The 25,372-nt window shown below is 36.8% G+C and overlaps 2 protein-coding genes across 4 annotated transcripts in view; one reads left to right on the top strand and one right to left on the bottom strand.

Moving 5' to 3' along the window:
* Nucleotides 1-13,219, bottom strand: part of larp4b (La ribonucleoprotein 4B) — a 32,798-nt gene extending 19,579 nt beyond the window's left edge. The window contains exons 1-2 of one of the 3 annotated variants that reach the window (XM_028472417.1): nt 12,678-13,219; nt 6,245-6,378 (exon numbers count right to left, since the gene is read on the bottom strand). In XM_028472417.1, the coding sequence (XP_028328218.1) occupies nt 6,245-6,325 (81 nt within the window). In that variant the 5' untranslated portion in view covers nt 6,326-6,378; nt 12,678-13,219. Of the gene's footprint in view, nt 1-6,244; nt 6,379-12,673 lie in introns of all 3 variants that reach the window. The other 2 variants (XM_028472415.1, XM_028472414.1) reach the window with 2 other exon arrangements.
* A 3,531-nt stretch (nt 13,220-16,750) lies between these two features.
* On the top strand, nt 16,751-25,033 carry gtpbp4 (GTP binding protein 4). Its single transcript, XM_028473596.1, has 17 exons — nt 16,751-16,884; nt 18,652-18,822; nt 18,916-19,019; nt 19,143-19,279; nt 19,447-19,547; nt 20,382-20,474; nt 20,558-20,749; nt 21,556-21,621; nt 21,764-21,853; nt 21,926-22,036; nt 22,175-22,252; nt 22,695-22,746; nt 22,859-22,959; nt 23,536-23,733; nt 23,962-24,027; nt 24,285-24,428; nt 24,625-25,033. The coding sequence occupies exons 1-17, from the start codon at nt 16,837-16,839 to the stop codon at nt 24,775-24,777; spliced, it is 1,905 nt and encodes a 634-aa protein (XP_028329397.1). The 5' UTR covers nt 16,751-16,836; the 3' UTR covers nt 24,778-25,033.
* Nucleotides 25,034-25,372: the final 339 nt, after the last annotated feature.

The following is a 25,372-nucleotide window of genomic DNA, read 5'->3' as shown; positions in this document are numbered from 1 at the left end:
GTTGAAAAACACTGGTGTATGGTGTGTATTAGAGCAGTACTAGTTTTAATATAAGAAAAGCTGTCCCCTCTAACTCAGACGGACGAACGCACGGACAGATGAATGCACATAGCTCAAACGTATATCCCCCTTCCACACATTGTGGCGGGGGATAATAAACAGGATTAAAGCAGTATCAAAGAAATAGCTACAAAGGAATATCTCACAAACTCCAGAGCCACTCGAAGAGCCAAAACTTTACTGAACTCCTGAGGGACGATAGCGGTACAAAGCCCCACTGCATCACTCCATCCATAATCCATATTCATTATTCACTAATACTGCAATTTAAGAAGCAAGCAAAATAAGACTTGCTTGCTTTAAACAATGCTTCAGGCTCTTATTGATGCTCACCCCTTTGATTCAAGCTAAAGGGGTAGATCAGACATATCTGAGGACAGCAACAAGACTCCATCGTCCCAGTGAGCTGGGCTGATATCTCAGACACTAAATGATTGTCTGGCTTAAGGGAAACTATTGTGTGAAATTTCTTGTGGGCTTGAGTCATTCTGAAACAAAATGTTTGAGCTGTAAACAGGGGTGTGTATTTGCAAACATAAGCTCAGATCAGTATTACAGTCTCTTATACTGATCCTGTAATAAATCAACTAGGGATGCAATAAACAACTATTTTATTCAAAAATATTCTCTGTAAACTCAGCTGCCTGCTGAATTGAACATTTTTACAGGTGAAAAAAATCATTTTAACTGGTGATTGGTGTAATGTAATCACCAGTTCCCTGGTTTTTATGTCATTTGATCCATAAAATTCACAATAACACATTTCATGTCGACACTTCAGAGATTTTACAAAAGTATTCAAAACTAATGAAAGACAAAAAGAGATGCTTTTGTTTTGATAAAGGGATGTTTGCCTTTTAGCTTGAAGCTGGTCCCAGGATGATTTTATGTTCCACTCGCAATGCATCATGAGGCCGTTGAGTATGACTAGTGTATCCACCACTAGTCATGTATAATATAGCGAGACTTAAAAAATGTCCCAATATAGTATACATTTGGGTATTTCTCTCATATTCAATCTTTCCATACTATCTAATAGGGATGTAACGATTAATCGTAAGGCAGTTAAAAATTGATTCATAGGTATCACGATTGACATCAATACTTTGAAAATTAAATCGCAGTACTTATTTTAAACAGCAGAGGGCGCTCTGTATTTATCCCTTCTCTTGTTCAGCAGTGTACCGGCGGGCGGACTCTGCTATTTTCTTTTTGGCCGCCTTCTACTCTTACATGTTAATGTTACATGTTAATAAATGATTCCTTGCCCCTTTAGCACCAAAAGAATATCTGTAATATTACGTGAATATCTGTTAAAGTCACATTTTTCTATTAGCTCTGTCTGCTAGCATAGTATCTCTTCTTCACTGCTAGATTAGCTGCATGCCAACCGACCACTGGGTTACCAGTGCCCTCTGCTGGTCTAAACAAATATCTGACGTAAATCAGTGCAATGACGGGTTTTTTTTTCTTTAAAAGTCCAATCGTTAAGGCACAAAATACATTTTCAGTTGCACTTTTAAAAAAAAAGAATTATTATGCAGTTTTACATTGTTTACTATAGAACCAGAATTTAAATTAATAAGCTTCTTCTTCATTTGTATTATTCCTTTATTTATTTCATTCAAGATTTATTTTTAGTTAAATTGCATTGTTTTGAATAGTTTATCAAGGGATTTTTTTGACAATTAAAAATAAAAGGAAAATAATACAGTATTTTCTATTTTTTCCCCCCAAAAAATAAAGGAATATTTTTCAGTCATCATTTGTCTACAGTCCCATTTTGCAAAATAAATCGTGAGAGAATCGTATCGTGAACCCAGTATCGTGAATCGAATTGTTTCGGGAGTTGAGTGAATCGTTACATCCCTACAATCTAATGTGAATGCACTAGACACTCATTTAGATGTCAGACTTAGTATGAGTAATACATTAGAATGACATTTCAAACACAGCCAGTGGCATCATTTCATGTGCTTTAGATTTGAAATTACAATTCTGCCGAGCATCAGAGCACCACTGCCATTGAATGATAGATCTCAAGATTGACCAAGATTTTAACCTAAGTTCAGATAATAAAGCAGTACTGATAAATGTAAAATAAAAGGAAAAACACTTGTCCAGGTCTAAGAAGAGCAGCATGAGGCATTGTCCCAAGGTGTTTCACAAACGCTACACTAGGAGATTATTCAGGATTTGTTTTGCCACATAAACACACAGCCTTGCCAATAATCCAACCTAAGTTAATGTGAAACCTGAACTTCTGTCATAGAAACAGCGTCACCGTAAACAGAAATGTCGGTGACATCACAGGATGTTAACTTTATACACATAACCCAACCGTTTGATAAACAAACACTATCAACATTTTAGTAGGAGGAGGAAAACATTAGCTGCCTTCCTGATTGATGTGTTTATTAGGAGAAGGAAACAACACGCCATGAATCATCTGTTTTGAGGACAGCAAAGAGTTATTTTCAATGTCATTGGAAGGTAGGCGATGTACTGCTTGGTTTATTGCTTTGCCTCTTTAATGAAGGTGCGTTGCATTAGATGAAAAGACAGAGAAAGCAGACATTACACAGCACAACTTAAGTAACATTGTGCTACATTATTTGTTCTGCAGTGAGGAAATTCTGTACATCTAATATATGCATGCGTCCTTAGCCGATTTGAAATCCACACGCAGAGATAGAAATACGTTATGTTCTTTAGTTGACTATGTAGAAAACATATGGTGGGTGTGTGTGTGGACAAGCATGGCTCTGAAATAAAGAGGGGAAAAAAAAATAGAGTAGAAAATGTGTATTAGCATACAATTTGAGTTCTATCAGCAGCACCTCAAAATCAAAACTTTTTGGGGGAATTTATTTAATAAGCATTTTTTTAGTAGGTGCCACTCCACTATCACACCTTGATTATTCAAGTAAATCTTAAATACAAAGATTTTAACATTTGGATGAAAAATTAATTGCACTCGTTTGAAAGAAAAGCAGAGTAAAGTGAAAAACAACAGGTGCATTTAAAAAAGTCGCAGCAAACTCTTGACTCTTGAGCAATCCTGACCCCCCCCCCCTACTCCACCAACATGTATATGCTCATAGTGAGACCTTCAGCCTGAAGCATGAGACCAATGCATTTTAATGAAGCCTCTTACTTCTCACTGCCAATCTTCTTTCCAATCTCGGGCATGTAGGAATGACAATGGAAAAAGACAGCCGACTCTTTCCGTTTCCTAATTTCAGAGGTAATGGTATAAAAGAAAATTGCTGTTAAAACTCCTTGCCAGGGGGCTTTCAATTTCAACGCCTCTCTTTTGTTGCACTTTTTGTATGTAGGGATGCTGATTTAGACTCTATAGGGAAACAGAACCCAGAATCCTGGATGTTCTTTTTCAACATTCAATATGTTTGATAACCATGTTGTTGAAACAACAGCATGCTAACTTCAAAGATTTTAAGTGGGGATACATTCCAATAGTACCAACCAAAACCTGGTTGACAACAGGTAGTTTCAGAACCACTTATGATAATGAGTATAAAACATTTGTTTTTAAAAATGATAAAAGCATTTTCAGAACTTTTTTCAAAATGATTTTTAATTTAGCAGTGGATTGCGTTCACAGGGAATACTGATCAGTTTAAAGTAAACCTGGGCGATACGGCTGGGGAAGGCTGCTGATTGGTCAACGTGCCGCGATATGCCCCAAAAGTTCAACAAGCCCAACTTCAGCGTCAGCCCCGTTGGAGGCGCCGGATGCAAGTCAAAAGCTTGAAATCTCAAAACCCAGAGCGTCCAACATGCAAAAAGCTTCAAAAAGCGCAGCACAGGAGGCGTGTGACACACAGCGGGACTTCCGACGCTCCCTGGAAGCGCGTACACCACATATTGTGACCTATTGTCACTGATGCTTTTGACGCTTTCGACGTGTTTGGTGTGAACGCACCATAAACCATTGATCCCTGAGGGGAAATTGGGTGACATTAATGCTGCTATCATACATCTTTATATGACATGAATAATTAAAAAGAAGCAGTCAAAACAATCCATGTAATTACAACTTATATATACACCATTTAATTGTATCTTAGTCATTATCTTAATTACATTTTTATTTTTGACATATATTTTTGTTCAATTATGTTTTTTATTTATTAGTATTTATTTTGTTTCTTCACATGAGTTAAAAACTAATATTTTCTGAAAAAGTTGAATAATATTTCTAAAAAAAAAAAAATGGAAAAATATTAATGTGGAAAAAAAATACATTTGGAAAAAAATAAAATGCATATGCATTTAAAGGTACAAATTTTTTTTGTAAAAATCGTAAATCCTGACGGAGCTCAAACCTATATCCATCATCCACACTTTGTGGCTGGGGATAATAAAAATCAAAACAAAAATGTCAGACAAGCCTTCTTTGCAATTGCAAACGATTTCACCCAAGCCCATAAAACTGCTACAGCTGTTTGGGCAGTTATAAATGATCCCATCAGGCAATTTTATGAAGTAACTCCTGTTTAGCACATTAAACAGTGTTCAGACATTTTCACAAGTTGTATATACACTACCAATGAGAAGCTGTCTAAACTTTAGACTGCTGGTTTATTTACAAACACTACAGACTTTATCGCACTGATTAGTTAAGGCAGTAGTTAGGGTTGTCAGTTATCCACCAAGTAACCTTAAGTCAACAAGTTTACAAACCCAAACATCCGAGGACAACAAATGATCTAAGTAATACTTGATCCGTATAATGGATTATGGCGGACTGTAGGTGGCATTCATCTCAAAAACAAGAAGGATCCTACTGCGACCGCTAAATAAATCAATGGGCAGCCCTCGAATACTTAGACCTTAATGATACTCAGAGAGACCTTTCACATTCCAGACACATCTATTTCTGCCAAAGGAAAATGGAAAAATGTCAACTTCTTACATGTTTCACTTTCTTTGTCAGAAACCTACTGCTGCAGTTTATCTTAAGTATAACAGTTAAAAATATACCCAGAGTGTTCTCCAGACATTCCAGGAGATCACACCGTTCATCAGCTGTGGCCTCCACACTCTGACAAGAGACAAATCTTCACGCCTCACATCTATAGGGTTTCCACTGGCTTGTAAAATTAGAGTACGCTGGTCAGTGGTCACGCCAAAAATCTCTTTCCATCACGCCAATTCTTTATGAAAGCGCATCTTCAATAAACACACCTAGTATTAATCCAGTAAGATTAAACATGTGGTGTGGTGTGCTGTTTAGTCCTCTTTGTATGACACTGGATTTAGTGGCTTAGTGCAATGGCTTAATTAAGCAAACCATTACTCGCTAAATGGAAACTAAGATCTTATATTGTTTTTCGTAACTTATACCTTAAACTCTTCTAGAGCTGAACAGTTTAGCAAGAAACTTCCAATTTTAATTACTTTTCAATTACCACATAATTATTTAACTAATACACCTAAATACATTTCCATCAGGCAGAAGATGGCATAAAACTAGAATGGACAATATGGAAACTTTATCCCAAATTAAATTATAGATGACACAAATCAACTGATTTCAAGTCATTTCAGGTTAAAGTGCGGCATAGGGCTGAACGATACGGGCCAAAACTCATCTCTCAATATTTTTTCTCAAAATGGCGATATACGATATACGATATATACTCAATATTTTTAATTCATATAAAGTCACACCAGAAAGACAATTGTGGGTTAAATTTGCTAATGGAAAATGCCACATAGGCAAACTTGATATATCTTGAATCTCAATATACCGCCCAGCCTTAGTGCGATATAGTCACATTATCAAAACTTAAGCCAAAATCAATATCAGCATTTGCAAACAATTACAACATAAAAGGTGAACAGCAGGCATTCTGAGAAGATGTGATTAATTTAATCTTGTGTGAATTAATATTCCGTAAACAAACCTTTTATCAAACTTCATATCATATTCTACCAAAAGTTTTCTTGAATTATTTCAGAAAATGTACAATCAAATCATAATAAATCCACAAAAACACGCTCCAGTCAATCACTGTTGATACATTCTACTAACAAAGTCAGAAACAATATTTTTGTAGATTAATTTGATTAAAGAAAGGGTTAATACCACAAATGTCCTATATCGTATTGAAGAAAATATGTCAACATGTTTTGGAGTTTGCACATGCATACTGACCAAATGAGCGTTTTCCTTTGCCTCTTGTACTTGCTGCACCTGTGGTTCAGCTACAACTTTTGTGTCCTGGTCAGAAGTCATGAGCCGTCTGCTTCTTGGCTCCTCAGGGAGAAGTCTCTGTGTCACCAAGTAAGCTAGGAATACAGAAAGAACAACATTTTAGTCCAGGGTGAATCAAACAACCATGACATAACAACGCCCTTAAAACTAGGAGTGTGACGATATCTAGATACGGCGATGTGTCACAATATTTTTCCGCATGATCGATTATCGATATGCTCCTGCTAAGTATCAATTTTTTTTATTGTTATGTCAGATTATCGTGGATTGATTTCCGACCTATATATCGATAATCGCAGTATCGTCATATCGTGAAATAATCGTTATTGTGAGCTTTGTATCGCATATCGTATCGTGAGGTACCCAGAGGTTCCCACCCCTACTTGAAACTGTGAGGACAAGTAAAACGAGGAGTTGGGACACAAAAGATAATATTCTATTAAGTAAGCTATCGGTTGGAATAAACCCAGATAAAGCATGAAAAGGTAATACACATCGGTTCATACATCTTTTTAGTACTCCAAAAGTATTTTGGGGTGGGGGAAAACAGGTAATATGGGACAGCACAGATGCCATCATAGGGCCACTGAGTTTATGGAAAACAGATGAAAGACAGAAATGGCTATACCATTACGTAATTCCTGTAATGCACAAATAAGTCTAGGTGGGGTTGCAAACAAAATGCTACCTCATTCACCATTTAAGAAGCCACCACACCACTCAGTATGCAGCATTTGAAGCTGTTTTGTTAGTTTGTCCTGTAGATTATTATTTTATCACCTACCCCAAACCCTGTGATTTTCTTTAATTGTAAAACTGAATACTGCTGTGCACTTAATTTTTGGCAAAGAACTCCAAACAGTGTAACCTGATGGACACGTTTATTTTTTTTTAACATGTGAAAAATGAAAGACTAAAGGAAGTGATATAATTTAGTATTTTGGACAGCAATGTTTTAAACTTAATTTATATTTGAGATAACTACCTCCTGTGCAGTTAAAACAACAAGTTTGTATTGTTTCACAGATAATGTTCAATAAGATTGATACATTCAAGGTGTTTAAAAAAAAAAAGAAGTCAGGATCGATAGGTCAAGCTTTTTAAAAAAAAAAATCGGTAATCGGCCAGAAATTTGCAATCGGTGCACTCCTAGTAGCAAGTGTTTAAAATAACATAAATAAATAAATACTCAGACTTGTTAAAGGCAGGATTTGAACACACTGTTTAGACTTGTAAAGCATTGAAAAATGATTCTCCTTTAAAAACGAAATTTATGAGATCCCTCTATTATTAGCTTTATTATTAGCAAAATGCTGAACCTTAAAAATCAAAATACTCTTTCAGTCAGTGACGCATGAAACAAACCACAAGCATTCCATAATACACGTCACACACAAATGGTAAATAAATCCTTGGGAGTAGATTACAGTGTAAATTTCATATTGAAAACAAACAAACACCACTCTGCACCCTCTCCCTGCTGTGTCCAATGTCCCAGAGCAAGTTAGGTTTTAAACTAGGTATGCAGTAAACGATTCTTTTAGTAATCAATTAATGTATCCATTTTTTTAACCGATTCTCAAATAAGATAAATCACAGTGTATTTATATCGGATTTGAAGTAAAAAAAAAAATGAAACAAAAAAAAAACAAAACCACTTTTTCCCTAAATTAAACAATAAACGATAACATTTTTACTTTTGGTATTTAACTTAAAATGTAAGGCAAAATTAATTACATTTGACAACAAATACAACTTGCCTAAATATGAGGCACAAACAGAACATTGCTATGTTTTAATTTCCATTTATTTCTATGTGGTTATTTATTTATTTATTTTTTCATTTTTATTGATTTTCACAAAACATAAAACATGAATTTTATTGAAGAGAGCTTTGATTTTTGCCACTTTTTCCACCAGACTGGGTCAGACCCAGTGGTATAAAAAAAATTATGCATAATTTGCTTCAACTCATTTTCTGAATTTAGTTGGTTTATTCGACAAATTGTTTCAGGCAATTTTCAACATCACTCTTTATAAAACAAGGCTGCAGTTCCTGTACCAGCAGATCCTGTTGGGTGATCATTTCAATGACATCACACCTCAACATGACAAGGCCCCAGAGATGGCAAACAGAGTGAGGACAACTCGGCCAGGTCGAAAACAGCACTAGAGGAAACGCCTTCTTTTTTTGGTTGTGTTTGGGCTGCTTGTAAAAGTGGTGATATTTCAATAAACAATTGGCTGCCTGTGTCTGACAAGGCCCCATCGTTGTGTTTGCATACAAAGCAGAAAAAGAATGGCATGGCTGTAACGCTAGTGACCTTTGATCTACATACGGACACATGGTGAGTATGTGTGTCATACCATTGGGATGAACCAGGCTAAACACAGGTCTAAAATCTAGGCTCAACACTCTTCCGTGGCAAATAAAACAGACTTTAAATGTATTTGACTACTGTGTTTCACGCTTTACACAAAGTCCAAGCAAATAACATGAAAACCAATCTTGAGTGACAGACTTTAGTGGTTATGAGGTGTCATAGCCATATAAAGAAGTCAAATGATACAGCACTGTTGTTAAGCATGGTATGACTGTGTTGTAAAGATCCTGACAATGTTGTCTTTGAACATAAAAGTCAGTGTCCTGTTATTACCCAAGTCATACCTGTTCAAAAAGACTCTTTGCAAAACTGGTAAACGTATCAACCGAGTGGGACAACTGTTGGTGAAAATACAAATTTCACACATCTATCTTTCATACCCGATAACCTTGTCTATGCTTATGAAAGGTTGGAGCTTAATGTGGCTAACGCTTAAAGTTCTGTACACACTGGACAGTGCCAGTCAATCAAAAGGTTACACAGGAGGAGGACATTTTTAGGTAACATTGGTATGACCATTGTCAAGCCTGACCGGTATGGGATTTTTAGGGCCAATGCCAATATTTGGGTTTTGTGTGTGAGTGTGTGGAAGCGGTGACACAGGAGCGAGTGAGAAGTCTGATAATTTATTTTCCTTCTTCTCCGGCCGTATGTTTACAGCACTTATCATAGACAGCTCTGTTTTTACGGTTCAAATTCTCAACTTACGGAGTTACTAAAGGGTGAGTTCACTCAGAATGTAGGCTTATTCAATAAGGTAACCGTTTTAATTTTGCCTTGATAAATTGAGGAAGTGTAGTACAGCCCTCCGCTGCAGCCGTCTGCACTGTAGCGGGAGGGAGCAGGAAAGGGCTGCAGCCGCAGCTCTACAGACAGTAAAGGACGGAAGAGTTGTCTCTTGAAGTCGCTTATGAAGTTCAAATTATTCAACTTTAAGCAACGAAGTTGCGCTTGACCACGTCGCTCAAATCACAAAAGTCACGTCACTTGAAGGCGGATAACTTGAGGTTTAGCCATTCACATTGTATGTAATCTAATTGCTTCAGTCACTTCAGTCGCGTTCGGTGTGAACGCACCTTCAGGCATTTCACACTACTTACATACAACTAACTTTACTTTTCTTTAATAGTAAGTTGATGATGTCTCTTCAACCAACACGTCAACATACACAATCAAAAGACAAGGGGGAGGCTGGCCTGACTGACTCACTGTTGATTTTTGCGACAGTGCTACTACGCCTGTGGCCAAAAGTTACACGGTGTTGCTTTAAGAATATTGATATCTACAGGATATACTGTATATTGTACATGAACATAATTTATTATATTCAAAATAGGATTCAATACAAATAAGAAAAAATTACTGTATCATTTAAAGTAAGGAACTTTATTTAGTATCACTGTCAACATAAGGATTGTAAAGCCACTCATCAATAGAAAAAGGAAAACTTGCACAAAATGCATTAATTAAAAAATTATTTGTAATAGAGTCTCTAAAATTGCAAACAGTAAACACAGATAATTTATTTATTTTTTTTATGTTAAATGTTACTGAAAACAATGAACTAGTGCACTTTTCCCCAATGTAATTTTTACTGCTGATTGAAAAGTGGCAGCTTATAGTACAGAAAGCACAGCACAGAGCCACAGGAATTCAACACAGCCAAAAAGTTAATACATCAGATACACATTATATGTAGTTGTTTTAAGTTGGAAATAAAAACATAACGTATTTTCACGTCATTTTGTGCCAATATACACATTCATGCAAAAAACGTATGTTTTGGGGGGTTTTCAAAAATGCTTATGAACTTTGCTGTTAACAGCATCCACGGACTCCATTTACAAATGACATGGTGCAGTGTGTACTTCAATTTCAGCCTTTGATTTAGTTACAAAATAGTGTGCTGCCCATCAACGCACCTAATTTTGTTTCTCCAATTATATTCAACACCTGTGTATGTCAATTATTAATGCTGCAATGTGTTCATTATATTAATATATAAAATACTGTATTCAAATAACACAAATAATGCACAAACACAGCCAGACCAACCACATCCAATTACGTAGAATCATCGATCTTTGACACAAGAAAGTATGGGTTCAAAAGGAAGGAACTAAAGAGAATATTATAACCAGCAAACTTAATATTATTGATATAATTATCTTATTACTTTATTTGTTTGTCTATTCGGATGATTATGTCAAAAGTACTTAACGGATGTTGACAAAATATTACCCCAAGGTAGACCTCACGCCATGGAAGTTTTTATTTAATTTTGGAGGGGGTCCTGATCAATTTCAAAAATAGAAACAAATATTAATTTGTTAAATTTCCCAAAATCTGTCATGTCCAATCTTTATGAAACTGGACCTGGTTATGTCGGGTTGATTCTTCAATGACTTTAATCCGGATCGGATCTGGATTGCGGAAAAATGAAGGTACCTACTGTATTGTTATTAACCTATTAATGGAGATTAAAAATGTCTTCAAAGCCATTAAAGTTTGAATGATCATAGTACCATGATTGGGATCACTGATCCAGATAACTGCAGATATCTGGTAAAGAGAATATCACATGCTTGGCAGAGGTTTGCACTGTCTGAGTGCAGCTGTTACCATTATGATTGTTCTGGATCATCAGGTACATTGATCGACCATAGTAATCAATTTACAGCTGTTAATAATGCATTGCTTGTGGGGGAAAAAACAATCTTCAAAAGAGCTGGGCAATATGAACCAAAACTCATATCTCAATTTTAATCAAAACGGCAATATACAATATAAATCTCGATAACTTCAAACAAATTAAATCTGACCAGAAAGACAATTCCAGGTTAAATTTGCTGATGAAATATGCCAAACAGGCTCATTTGGGTAATATGCCACATTAGTCTTTTTCTCATATAACGGAGACAGCATGTGTGAGTGAGTTCTGTAGTATGGCATGTTTAGAGGATGGTCTGGGTTGGGACGCACTCAGTCATAAATCCATCTTTTTTTGCAGTTCTGAGAAGACGTGAAAGCAGCGACTCATAAAACAAGTACTTTAATATGCAATAAGCTATAAAAAAAATATCTATACCAATATTGTTGATTTTGTAATATTCTATATCGCCAAAATAGAAAACTCAATCTAGATATATCACCGAGCACTAATCTTCATTATAAAGCTTTAAAAAAATAAAAAAAACAGTGTAAATTGTAACCAAAAAATATTTAGTGTTTCCCAGGAATAAGAAAACACTTTCTCATTTTTTTTTTTGACAATGTCTGTATTAAAGTTTTATTCAGTAACAGTAGGCTACATTAGCCTGAAATTGAACCTGCATGATCATAAAAACTGAATTATGAGAGATGAAGCTACGGTGAGTCGACCTTCTTTATTTATAGTTGTTGGTTAGCACTGGTGGTGGTGGTGCTGGTGGGTGGGCAGTCATAATAAGGCATCTCGCATGTCCCTGTGGGAGGGTTTGTTGGCATGACTTTATCACCATCTGAGCACAGCACCATGACTTTGTTTGGGATCAACTTTTAGCGATCAGCCGCTGCACTGGAGACGCAATGCAGGCGTGATTGGAAGCTGACACGACCGAAAGTGACTGCAGCTCACATGCCCATGCCAAAGGCCACATCCAGCCACACCAACTGGCGACTTCTAAAGAACACATGATTAGAAAACAAATAATCACAAACGTAGGTTTCAACACAGAATACGGGACATGATAACTATCAATGGAAGTTGTCTAATGTTGGGGAAGTAACTACACGGCCATGTCTGTTAGCTTCATCGCAACGGCATCCAATGAAAGATGGCGACCTCCGGCGTGATTTCGCGGATTCCCCCAACCCCCAACCGGGCAGTATCAAGCAAGCACGAAAGCTAAGTGTAACAAAATGATGACCCGACATCGTCAAAACCCTTGGCAGCCACCATTTTCCTTCATAGTGACAGAGAGCGGCTGAGTGAGGAGTTACTTACTCACCTGTCAGCTCCCACGGCTCGGCTGTGTGAGAGCAGCTGGTGGCGGTGCTGGGCCGAGGCCTTCACTTCACTTCCAGGCAAAAATACGCAGTGGTAGATAGCAGGCTGTATCGAGCCACAGACCACCGAGCTGTTAGCCAACAGTCCTCCACAGGGCCCTACAGTACAGTGACAAACTGGCGTTTCCCAGCCTGAGCACAGCAAACAGGCTCCAAACACTACAAGCTGCTTAGCTAAGAGTTAGCTAGGCGGCTAACCCAGCTAGCTCGCTTATCAACTTTGGGGCAGATAAATCTGGCGCCGAGAATCTCACACGAAGCAAACTTCCTGTGCTAACGCGTAGGCTCTGTGGGAGGATCGGGAGTCCAGAGCGTTAGCAGGAAAGCCCGAAACCGAGCCGAAAACGACTATCCTCCGCAGCTTCCGATCAATCCAACACTCGTTACTGCTGAAGACGAGGGAGAGGGGGGGATTTTGGAGAAGTCGGCGTTTCCTTTCCCTTTCGTGTGCAGCGGCACAGATCCTCCATTGTGAGCAGACGACTCACTCACAACCAGACAATGAGAGTTCAACAACAACAACAACCTGTGTACAGTATTAGCATAATGGTTTTTGTACAAAAAGAAGAAAAAATAAAATGAATGAAAAACTAGTGTATGGACAATACTGCAATATCACTCTTGATAATAGTTTGTGGGTTGGTGTCTTTGCTTTGTGGAGTTTGCATGTTCTCCCCTAGTGGTTGTTAAATTTCAACAAACACTCCAAACAGAAAAACTAACATTGTTTGGAAATATGAAGCTTCGCCTAAATCAGGGCTTCAGGTTTCAGTCGGGAATACGAACGATTTCGACATTAATGTGCCCAAGTTTGCGCTTCCAGTTATAAATTAGACATAAAGTATGGAATGAATCAACAATATCTAAGCAATAAGTGACAGACACTTAAATGTCCTTTAATTTATTTATTTATGAACCACTTTGTCATAAATTTCAGAGAGATTTTGTGGAAAAATTGCAGAATTTTGGAGAAAAAAAAAGAATTATTTCAATAACAATTTAGAAATGTATTTTTTGGTAATTTACACAATTATTCACGTTTTCTCTGTCATTTTCACTTTCTCCAGCAGGCTGAATTGGATGCTCTAAAGGGCCGGATTTGGCCTCTGAGCCTTGAGTTTGACACATGTGGCCTAAATAAACACGAATAGGTGACACAATAAAATAGTTATTTCTTTGTTTAAATAACATTGTAGTGCAATACTGCTGAGATAATTCTTGAAAATTGATTACTTTCGAGTTGTCTGACTTCCCAGAATATGCTGTACTCTACTGTATATTTTAGCCCATTTTAAACAATTCTAGCTTTTTTATTGGAATTTTCTTTTCTTTTTTTTTTTTCTTTTATTTGACTAGTTGAATGAAATCATCTTTACTTCCTCTTACATCTTACAACCTAAGAATAATTGAATTACATTTTTTACAAACTTGCTAAGCTAATATCCTCAAAGTGCGGGTCAAGGTCTTCTTTGGGTCAGGACGGTCGTTCAGTTTGGTCTCGAGTGAGCAACAAGTACAGAAAAGCACTTGAATTTAAGCTTGTAGTTAGTTTTATCATCAACCAAAATATGATTTCAATAGTAATATGAACCAATATTATAGTGCAGTGGTTCCCAACCTTTTTTGAATCGTGACCCCAAAAAAATTGTTTCTCTAGAATTAGTTTTTGATCACGTTTAAGAATTGATTTTTCTTTCTTTTTCTTTTTTTATTTCAGTTTAGTTGAACTATGTTTGTATTTTACAAAGTTAAAGAATAGAAATACAGTTGTTAAACTAAGTAAAATTGTGTTGTTTATTTTTATTTTTTTTGATAATAATTAAAAATCTATTTCACTTTTTCAGAAATTTCAGGCTACCCCATTTAAACTCCAGGAGACCCGACATGGGTTCCCGACCCCAAGGTTGAATATGTTCCACCGGTCATGGGTTTGCCATAAAGGCCTTGATGTATTTTCAGTTGGCTGAGGCTGTTTTGGAATAGATGATTTAGAGTAAAAAAATAAGAAGAATAATAACAAAATAACTTAGCTATTTATTCTTTTAATAATAAAGAAAAACTGGCAGGAGTTTCTACGTTTGTGCAGATTATGTCTACAATCTTCACACGCTGATTATATACTCTACATTTTCAGACTTCTTTTTAAACTGCTGCATGAAACAGCTCTTTCTGTTGGTTTACCATATTTCCAAGTGCACTTGACTTGAACAAATCCCAGTTTACACTTGCAATCCTTATAGTTTAGTTTAATTCAGTTTATTTAAAAACCTTCAACACAAATCACAACACCAAAAAGTACAGATGTTTTAGTGATTAAATATGCTTTTAATTAATAAACAAGCTCTGATGAACTACGGGTGGTCCCGCGAAACGTCTCTGCACCTGATAGCACGTTCTCTGAGAATTCAGAGAAATGACTCGATTCCACAGAGTAAAACAAATGAAATTGTGCGACGTAAAATGGTAATCTACTTTGAATTGCCTTTGAAACAATATATCACGACTATGTTCCAAAATAGGGGGTGCCCCCCACACCCCCTCTTTCTAAAAGGTCTCAGAGAGGCTCTTGACATCTGCTCATAGAATATCTATCTCAAATTACAGCCCGATTCAACGAGCATTAACGGAGGAGTAGTCATTTGAAAAATGGCACCCCCATGGAACATATGGAGTAATGGGCCCCATTCATATATTGGTATGTGTCAATGATTTGGTACCACCAACTGTCGCAATATTTGACTCACAAATAAATGAGAAAACGGCTTGGATGGAATTTGCTTAAAAAAAAAGGGGACCCCTAGGGCCACTAATCAAATTGTGCGAGGCATAAGTGTAATCTATGTTGAATTACCTTTGAAACGATATTGATGTATACACATCCATAGATTATACCTACCAAATTTCAGCTCGATTCGTTCAGGAAATATAGAGGAGTCGCGATTGTAACTAGAATACACAACAAGAAGAACAAAATGAGTAGCGTTTTGAGTCCGGTAGCCTGGCCTAAAAAATACCTTAAACATAATTAGTTATTTGAATGAGATGCTCTATAAACTCCAGAGTGATACCTCTTCCTGTTTTGTGACTCTTTGGTGCAGCATCAACGCAGAGCTGTCACGCAGAACCCGAGGACCCGCCCCCTTAGCCGTCACTCTCTCAACAAGCTTTTCTAATTGGTCAAACAGAGAAATGGGCGCACGCGGATGCACTCGTGATCAGAGAGACCAAAGGGGTGGAGACTACATGCATACTGTTCACTGATTGGCTATTTATAGAGCAGCGCGAAATATAAACAAATACTGTTGGCACAGCGGGATAAAAGATCACATTAGTGCTTCATATATTATAACTTTGTAAATGTTTGTTTAAAAATTTAGATCTGATTCTGGGCAAAATCATTTGAAAAATTTAACGACAAGTATTGTTTCATATGTTTAAATTGTTTTATTTATGAAAACATGACAGTAGTAGCACAGCAAATTCCATTGAATATTCTTGTACAATGACAATAAAGGTATTCTATTTTATGATAATATTAATTTCTGTAATAAACTATAAAACAAGCATCAAGTGCCTTGGCTATTTTGACAACACTCGATGGCAATTATTGTACAACATTCAGGGCGGTCAACCTTTAAAAATCATGTAATATTACTTTATTTTATTTTATTTTTTCAGTTTAATGTAGAAACATGTAACACACACACACACACACACACACACACACACACACACACACACACACACACACACACACACACACACTAAAAATAGATATTTTATTCGCAAAAATTAGTTATACATAAATGCTCATTTTCTTCTCTTACTTTTTTTTGAAAGCAACTAAAACCAAATTATTACAATTGAAAAAAAATAAATACATTTATTTAATTCGTTACTCAAATTTACTTTAAACAAATCCCAACTTTAGTGAAATTATTTTCTTTCTTTTTCGGTCCCAGGATTTTACTATTCCTCTATTCAGACACTAGAGGGCAGTAATAATCTATGGCAGTAAGCTAAGAAACACACGTCATTTCCGGTTGTAGCGGAAGATTTCCTTTCCCGTGCCGTCAGCGGACCTCAACGTGTCCAGACAAAATGGCACTTTATAACTTTAAAAAGATTATGGTGGTTCCCACCTCTAAGGTAAGCCACACTTCGTGGATCTACATCGGTGTAGTAGTGTGTTTTTATCAGGTCAGCTTTGCGTACTGTGACCCGTTTAAAGGGGATATACAACATGGTGGGAAGAAAAACACGTGCTTTGCTGATGTGATGAAGCTTGAGTCGTATTTCACCATAAATACCAATAAATCTAAAGGAAATGTAGCAGTCGGCAAACTCGGAACTTAGTGAATTTGTCGTGATAGTGTTGGCGAACCTTTGCGTAGATTTCAGGTTTTTATCGAAGCTTTGTATGACTGTAAATGTTACATATACTGTATTTAATACTGCAGAATGGTGTTCCTAGTACTTGGAAATCAGTAAAGTGCTAGTACCCAGAATCAGCATCACAATAACAATGATATTGAACCTGTATGCTATGTCCTGTTTTATTTACTCTATCCAAAGATGTGAGAATTGTTATTGATACTATTTCTGATATAGAATGCTTGTCAGACATTTAACACTTTACAGTCAGATTGGTAGTAGAACAATACTCCAATCAGAGTGATTATAGCGTGTCATGGGACATTTAACTTAATTTATTAACACTTGGAAAAAACAAAGCCATAATTTAAGCATAAATCACCAAAGCTGCCAGAGATGTGTATTTTCAGTTTATACAACATGAATCTTCCCTAGAATCCAATGTATGTTTCTCTACATGAATGCATCCTCAGGTTTTAGGAAATGTTCATTTTTTTTCAAAACTAATTTGATTTAGTTCTTTACCTCAGCATCATCATAGTCTGCTTCTTTGAGCTTTACCACATGTTGTCTAAATTACATATTGTAATCATGCTTGTAATTTATTTATTTTTTGGTCATGTTGAAACTTGTCAAAGTACTGTCTGTACTGTCTCAGAGCCACTCATTGCTCATCTACTAGTGGTTTTAGAACCAGTTGGCATGCCTTAGAGTTGTATATTTACCACCAATGACTGTCACCATGAAGCAGACATGGGCAACTGGCGGCCACATGGAGTCCTCGGCCTAATTGTTCGTGGCCCCCAAAGTAAACGTACAAAATGACAGAAAAGCAAGAATACGTTAAAAAAAATACAAAGAATTACATTGCAGTAAAATACAGTAAAAGGCAAGAAAAAAAACACAGAAATTACTTCGAAAATAAACAAAACAACAGTAACACACAAAATCGCTAGTCCAAAAAACACTAAACGACAACAAAAATGTACAAAAGAAAACAAAACGACAAGCAAACCCACAGTACTAACAAACAAGCAAACTGCTTCTCTCGTCTCCTTTTTCGGCATGTACAAAAAAAAGTGAATGTAACCATGTCGGAAATAAACTGAATAAAAAAACACACCATATGACACCAAAAAACATAAATTTTTCAGGGATAATACACAAAAGGATGACAGAAATGCACAAAATGCCCCATAACAAGCAAGACAACAACAAGCATAATACAGAATGACAGAAAAACACACATTACTATAGAAACTCTTAGTTTTTTCCTGTGTTAATGCTCAGTTGGTCATTATTTTAAATGCTGACATTATTTTTGATTATGTGACCCTTGAATCAAACAAACACATTTGTGTGGCCCTCGTTGAGATGGAAGTTTCAAACCGCTGTCATAGAGTATGAAACAGACACCTGAATTCACAGGGTGAAATGTAAAATGCTTGTTTTCTTTTGTCGCTCTAACCATTTGAATACCAACATGTGGCACCAAACTGCAGCGAATTAAGTTGTTCATTTTATCTTGTTTTTTCTCTGCAGGAATTTATTGACATCACCTTATCCAAAACCCAAAGAAAGACCCCCACAGTTGTCCACAAACATTACCAGATTCATAGAATCCGACACTTTTACATGCGTAAGGTGAAGTTCACTCAGCAGAACTACCACGACAGACTCACACAGATCCTCACCGACTTTCCCAAGCTCGATGTAAGTCACTCAAAGCTCATTGAAGAGGAGACGAAAAAAATCAGTGTCCGTTAGTGGGTTAACTTTTTTTTGTTTGTTTTTGTGTCTCCTCAGGACATCCATCCATTCTATGCTGATCTGATGAACGTGTTGTATGATAAAGACCATTACAAGCTGGCCTTAGGACAGATAAACATAGCCAAGAATTTGATTGATAAGTAAGTTGGTCAGCTTTCTGTGTTTACCAGTTTAGTTTGATTTCTTTAATAGATTTTCTTCAAATTTAGCATCAAAACTTCACGGTCAAACTTTGTGTTTATCTTGTTTTTCTCCCTCTCTAGCGTTGCTAAAGACTATGTGCGCCTGATGAAGTATGGAGACTCTCTGTATCGGTGTAAACAGTTGAAGCGTGCGGCTCTAGGACGTATGTGCACCATCCTTAAAAGACAGAAGTCCAGCCTGGAGTACCTGGAACAGGGTGGGTAATACTGCTCATGTTTTTCACTAACTGCACTGATTACTAAGAATTATCCCACTTACACAATCCTTTGTATGTCCCATCTATCTTCTGGACCTGTTAAATGTACATCAACACTTGTAAGTATGTCAGTGTCTGTGCTCTAATGTTCTTTTTCACTCTAACAGTGAGGCAGCATCTGTCCCGTCTGCCCAGCATCGATCCAAACACAAGGACCCTGCTCCTGTGTGGCTACCCTAATGTGGGCAAGTCCAGCTTCATCAACAAGGTATGAACACTGTTCAGGATGACTAGTACAGAGATTATTTTACCCACACTGTCTTTACACCAGTGGTTCTCAAACATTTTTTTTTTATTATTTCCCACTTTGAACAAACTTTCAAGCCCTTTGCCCCCCAAATAATCCTGACAAATAACACATTTTCAAATTTATCAAACTAACAGGGAAAAGTAACATCATAATAAATCAAAAACCACAAACTAAATTTAACTAATGACCTGTATAAGAAACAAATGTAAAAGTGCAGCAGTCAAAAATACAGGACATAATGAAACATTGTTTACAATCTGTACCAAAAACTTAAAAAACACTTGATGCCGTGAATCCAGGACAAAGATCGCTTTCATATTTTCTTATTGGTTTTCTTTTTTGATGACTCAGTCTGTATGTCCTGGGAGTGCTGACGCGTTAACTTTTGTGGTTCTTGCCACAACTGTATCCATATTTCTCAGCTCATGAAAGTTAACTTATTGTTCCGCTCCACTTCACATGCTGACATAAATCATTATTTTTGCACTTTAGTTTTTTTCCCTATCACATATCTAATGCAGTCTAAGAATGTAATGCTCTTTTAATTTCTGCTCCATTTTTACACTTCTCATTATTACTTTATGTGTGTTGGTGTTTTGTAGTTAATGATTTTCATTGTCAATGAAGACATGTTTTTCAGAAGATTGGCATGAAATTGAAAATGTTCTTCTGTTTGTAGTGTTCCACCTGTCATGTCTTCATTCCCCACCAGGGGGCACGCCGCACACATTAAAAAGCACTGTCTTTACATGCATGTAATCCTAACATGGTGATATTGTCCATCGTCTTCAGGTGACCAGAGCAGATGTTGATGTCCAGCCGTACGCCTTTACGACCAAGTCTCTGTTTGTGGGTCACATGGACTACAGATACCTCCGCTGGCAGGTCAAATAGTGCCCTTCTTCACATTTGTGCATCTTTAATATGTGCAATGCCTGACTGTAGGTGTGTTAACTGTGTGTTGTTAGGTAGTGGACACCCCTGGAATCCTAGACCACCCTCTGGAGGAGAGGAACACCATTGAAATGCAAGCCATCACAGCTCTGGCTCACCTGAGAGCTGCAGTCCTCTACGTCATGGACTCATCCGAGCAGTGCGGTCACACCCTGCAGGAGCAGCTGATGCTCTTTAACAGTATCCGACCTCTGTTTGCTAACAAGGTCTGTAGCCTTACATGAGTTTATGACGGCGTGACTTTTTGTTTTATCGACGTGTCAGACGTGATATTTTGTGAAGCTATTGCAGAGGAAAATATTTTTTAGTAACTTAAGCACAGTTGTTCCTTGTTTTAAATGAATAAATGATAAGGTTATTATGACTTGGGTAAAACATAGAATATTATTCATCCTCCAAAACCATTTAGATAGAAAAACCTTTTTTGAAATATTCTGCTGATTTTATATATTTTTTTTTTCAAGAGCTCTAAGGCAGAGGTGTCAAACTCATTTTAGTTTTAGTTGATCTCAAGTGGGCTTCAGATTTTAGGCGGGAGAAAAAGAGCAATTTCAACATTATTGTGCTCGAGTTTTCAATGTCAATCCCTGCAGCAACATCAAAAATTCTTGATTTTGTAACCAAATTTTGTGGAATTATTTGTGAGAAATTGCAAGATTTAAAAAAAAAAAAAAATATTTCCATAATTTGCAATATAAAAATGACTGCATTTATGTGATATAAGCGTGGGAAAACTTTGAGCCCCTAACAATACTGTGGAGTTTCATTAAATTTGTGACTGAGAAATCTACAACTGAATTATTTGGTAATTTACACAATAATTATTGTTTTCTTTATCATTTTTACTGTCTTCTGTGGGCTACATTGGATGCTCTAAAGGGCTGGATTTGACCCCTGGACCTTGAGTTTGACACATGTGCCCTAAGGCCTTAACATTGTAGTTTTTGGTTGTGTCAAGGGTTTTGTTCATGTATAAAGTGGTCAAACTAATGCTGATTTCTTTCTCCTGCAGCCTCTCATTGTCGTGGCGAACAAATGTGACGTTAAGAAGATCAGCGAACTCTCCGAGGAGAATCAGGTAGGCTCACAGCAAAAATAAGAGTGATTGTGTAAAACTTGAGGTCCCGATATTAATAATAAACGAACAGAAAAAGATGAATAAATAAATGTAACATTTCCATTTACTTCATCCTTCTTTCTGGTTCTTTCTCTTCTGTCAGAAAATCTTTGCAGATCTTTCTGCTGATGGTATTCCAGTCATTGAAACCAGTACCCTGACTGAGGAGGGGGTCATGCAGGTTAAAACCGAGGTAGGTCGTGACTGACACACACACTGAATCGAGCCTGTGCAGATCTGATCATTGTTTTCTGTATTTCCTCAGGCCTGTGACCAGCTTCTCGCTCATCGTGTCAACAACAAGATGAAGGGCAAAAAGGTCCATGACGTCCTCAACCGGCTGCACTTGGCTATGCCCATGAAGAGAGACGAGAAGGTGAATACGTTTGCCGATATAAATGACTGTGTATGTGGAACATTTGTGACCAATGGCCTGAGGAATCAACACAGCATCAATATTTAAGTTGGTTTCTACAGTTTTTAGGAACACTTTATTTCTTCTTATCTTTTCTAGGCAAGACCGGCGTTTATCCCAGAAGGAGCTTTGCTCCGCAGGAAAGCTATGGAGGTGGATGCTCCCAAACGCAAACTGGTATGTCTGATTATTAGCAGGCAATACATACTGTATGTACACTAGACAATCTGAAAGTGGGGTAAATCAAACTAAATGTTTTAGAAATTTTAATTCCTATTTCTGGCAAACATTCTGACTTAAGTTTATCTAAATCAGTAACATAAATACTACATTTTCACATTATTGCTCAAAGCTGCTGTCGAGATGACCAAACTAAACCTGTTAAAGATGGTTTCAGTTCCCAAAGTTGGAAAAATATTTTAAAAGAAATTCTGGTTCTGATTAAAAGCTAATCTCATAAATTTGTAGATGTTTTCTCTTTTCGCTCCATAATCCTGATAAGCGTTATAGATGTTTTATTATTGTATAAGTATTTAAAAAATAAAGATGTTTATTAAAGGGTTTGGACTAATTCCACCTCTGAATGAGTTTTAACGTTCAGCCCACTTTCATCCTACAGGAGAAAGATCTGGAGATGGAGCTTGGTGATGACTACATTCTGGACCTACAGAGTAAAATAGATTTTATTTCATTAGTAAATTTGTTCTTGATTATTGTTATTATTTTTACGATACTGTGACTGTTTTTGTAAGTGTATTTTCTTGTTTTTGTATTGTCTTTAAGAATATTGGGATCTAATGAATGAGGATGAGAAGCATGATAGGATCCCTGAGGTGTGGGAAGGCCACAACATTGCAGATTACATCGATCCTAGCATCATGAAGGTGAGTGTCAGATGTTCAGTGTGCTTTGACCGCAACACTATTATGATTTAATATTTTCCTATTGAATAAAACTAACATTTTTCTTTAAGCATATCCTTGGAATCCACTGTTTTTATCCTTAGTCTGTTATTTGGTGTTTGCTTTCACAAATACTGTATCAAAACTTCACTTAACTCTTTGCTACTTGGTCAACTGTCTTAATATTTACCAATATTCTAAAAATAATCTGGTTCTATGAAATGTAGCAGATTGACATTACTTATGGATAGGGGTTTTTTTGTGTGTAAATGGCCTCTTTGTCAATTATTTTTCTAAGGGTGACAGAGTAATGGTAGTACCTCTCAGATAAATGGTTTTCAAAATATGATTAAAAACTAACTGAACCAATCTTTCTCAGCAGCATGCTCCAGTGTAATAAGTTTGTGTGAACACAATGTAATTTCCTTATTCTGTTTTGAAAAGAAGATCTGAATAGAGGAAGGAGTGACTTCATGTTTTAACTGGATCATCTGCCACCCCTCATTCTGTCTGTCAGCATCTTAATTCTGCTTTTGCTCCCTTGTGTCCCCTCAACAGAAACTGGAGGACCTGGAGAAGGAGGAGGAGCTAAAGGAAGCAGCCGGTGAATACGACTCTGACGAGGAGAGTGAAGACGAAGAGATGCAGGAGATTCGGGTTCTCGCAAAGCAGATTCGTGAAAAGAAGTATCTCATGGTCGTGGAGTCTAAAGAAAAGGACGTGCACGGGCCTCGCATGCCCAGAACAGCCACCAAGGTAAGAAGACGTTTAATAGAGCATTAGTATCACTGGTTACTTTATTCTGGATCTGTGATGTCTATTAAAAAGAATTTATTTCTGCTACTTACAGCGTTTTTTTGCTTAATGCTTGTGTTTTTTGTTTTTTTTTAATTACTTTTTTGGTATAAATTAATCTTGGAAGATAAGTAAAAGCATCCAGTCATATTTTCTTGGCATAATTTGTTTATGATTTACTAAAACCAGGTGGAGAGAAAGAAGCTGGAGAAGGAGATGGGAAACCTCGGCCTGGATATGGACAACAAGGATGATGTATGTTCTTATTTCAAATCAGAAAATAAAATGTGAATGTAAATCAATGTTTTGCAGAGTTAATAAATGTTACCAAAAAGTGATTATTTTTGCCAAAATGGTAATTGTGTGACATGTAGCATAATTTAACCCAACATTTAACGAGTAAATAAACATGCAAAGCACTGGTTCTTTATTTTGGTTGAGTGAGGTATCAGTTTGTACTTGATTGTTGGTTTTCTTTAAAAATGTTTTTTTTTGTTTTTCCTCCCATTTAGAGCCACTACGCTCAACAAGCCAGACGATCCCGCAGCGTCACCAAGAAACGCAAACGCGAAGCTTCTGCTCCTCCCACCTCCAAAACTCGCAGCCAGAGCGCTTCCCGTCCACCACGTGACCAGTCTGGGTTACGTGATGCAAAGGTTTGTGAGCCCGTCCACTATCCTAGCAACAGTGTTTTTTTTTTTCCGTGCTGTACAATCGGACAAACTGTAAGAAACTGAAAAAAAAGAAGTGCAATTACCACATTGACTGATCTGTCACCCACTTTTCATGTTTCGATGTAGTGAATAATCATATAAGGTTTTAAACCCACTACTGTCTTCTTGTTTCCCTCAGATGGTGAAGAAAACAAAGAAGATGATGAAAAACTCCCAGAAAGGCATGAACCGCGAAGCCAGGAAGGGCGAGGCCGACAGACACATTTTTGACCTCAAACCTAAACACCTCCTGGCTGGAAAGAGAAAGTCAGGCACCACAGATCGCAGATAAAGAAGCTCCCTGTGAACTTGGACAGAACCAAACATTTTATTAATTATAAATAATGTAACATGCATTGACACTGCTGGCGATGCTAACGATGAGGTTCAGACAAAAAGGCAAGCTGTGTCCCACTGTTTAGTCATTGATGCTCTGTGAGTAAGGAGGTCATTGCTCTCCCAGGTGTCAGAAAAAAAAATTATATCTGATGTGATGACTATAACAATTAACCTTTGTTAACTCAATATTGGTATAAAAAAAAAAAAAAGTTTACGGTATCGGCCCCATTCTGTAGGGCTGGTTTTGAATAAAGTGATGTTGATCCTTTTTGGATAAGCTTGATCTGCATCAAATAAATTGGAATGATACACATCTGCTGTCGTCTTGTCTTATGTGTTAAATTACTACTTGGCGCTTTTATGTATTAGAAGAAAAAAAAACATGTTAGCATTTAATATCTTACTTTATTTTAAAAATGTCTTATTGTGGCACATACCAGAATCCTTCCACAATAAATATTTTTTTACTGAACAAAATCAAGTGTCATAAAGATGAATAAAAATCCAATTGTGTTGCTGTGAGGCCCACGTTTTGGACAAAAAAGGGT

The sequence above is a fragment of the Gouania willdenowi genome, chromosome 17, assembly GCF_900634775.1.
Source record: "Gouania willdenowi chromosome 17, fGouWil2.1, whole genome shotgun sequence".
Taxonomy (NCBI): domain Eukaryota; kingdom Metazoa; phylum Chordata; class Actinopteri; order Blenniiformes; family Gobiesocidae; genus Gouania; species Gouania willdenowi.
Note: the sequence above shows the minus strand (reverse complement) of the source record. Positions and strands in the feature narration are given on the sequence as shown.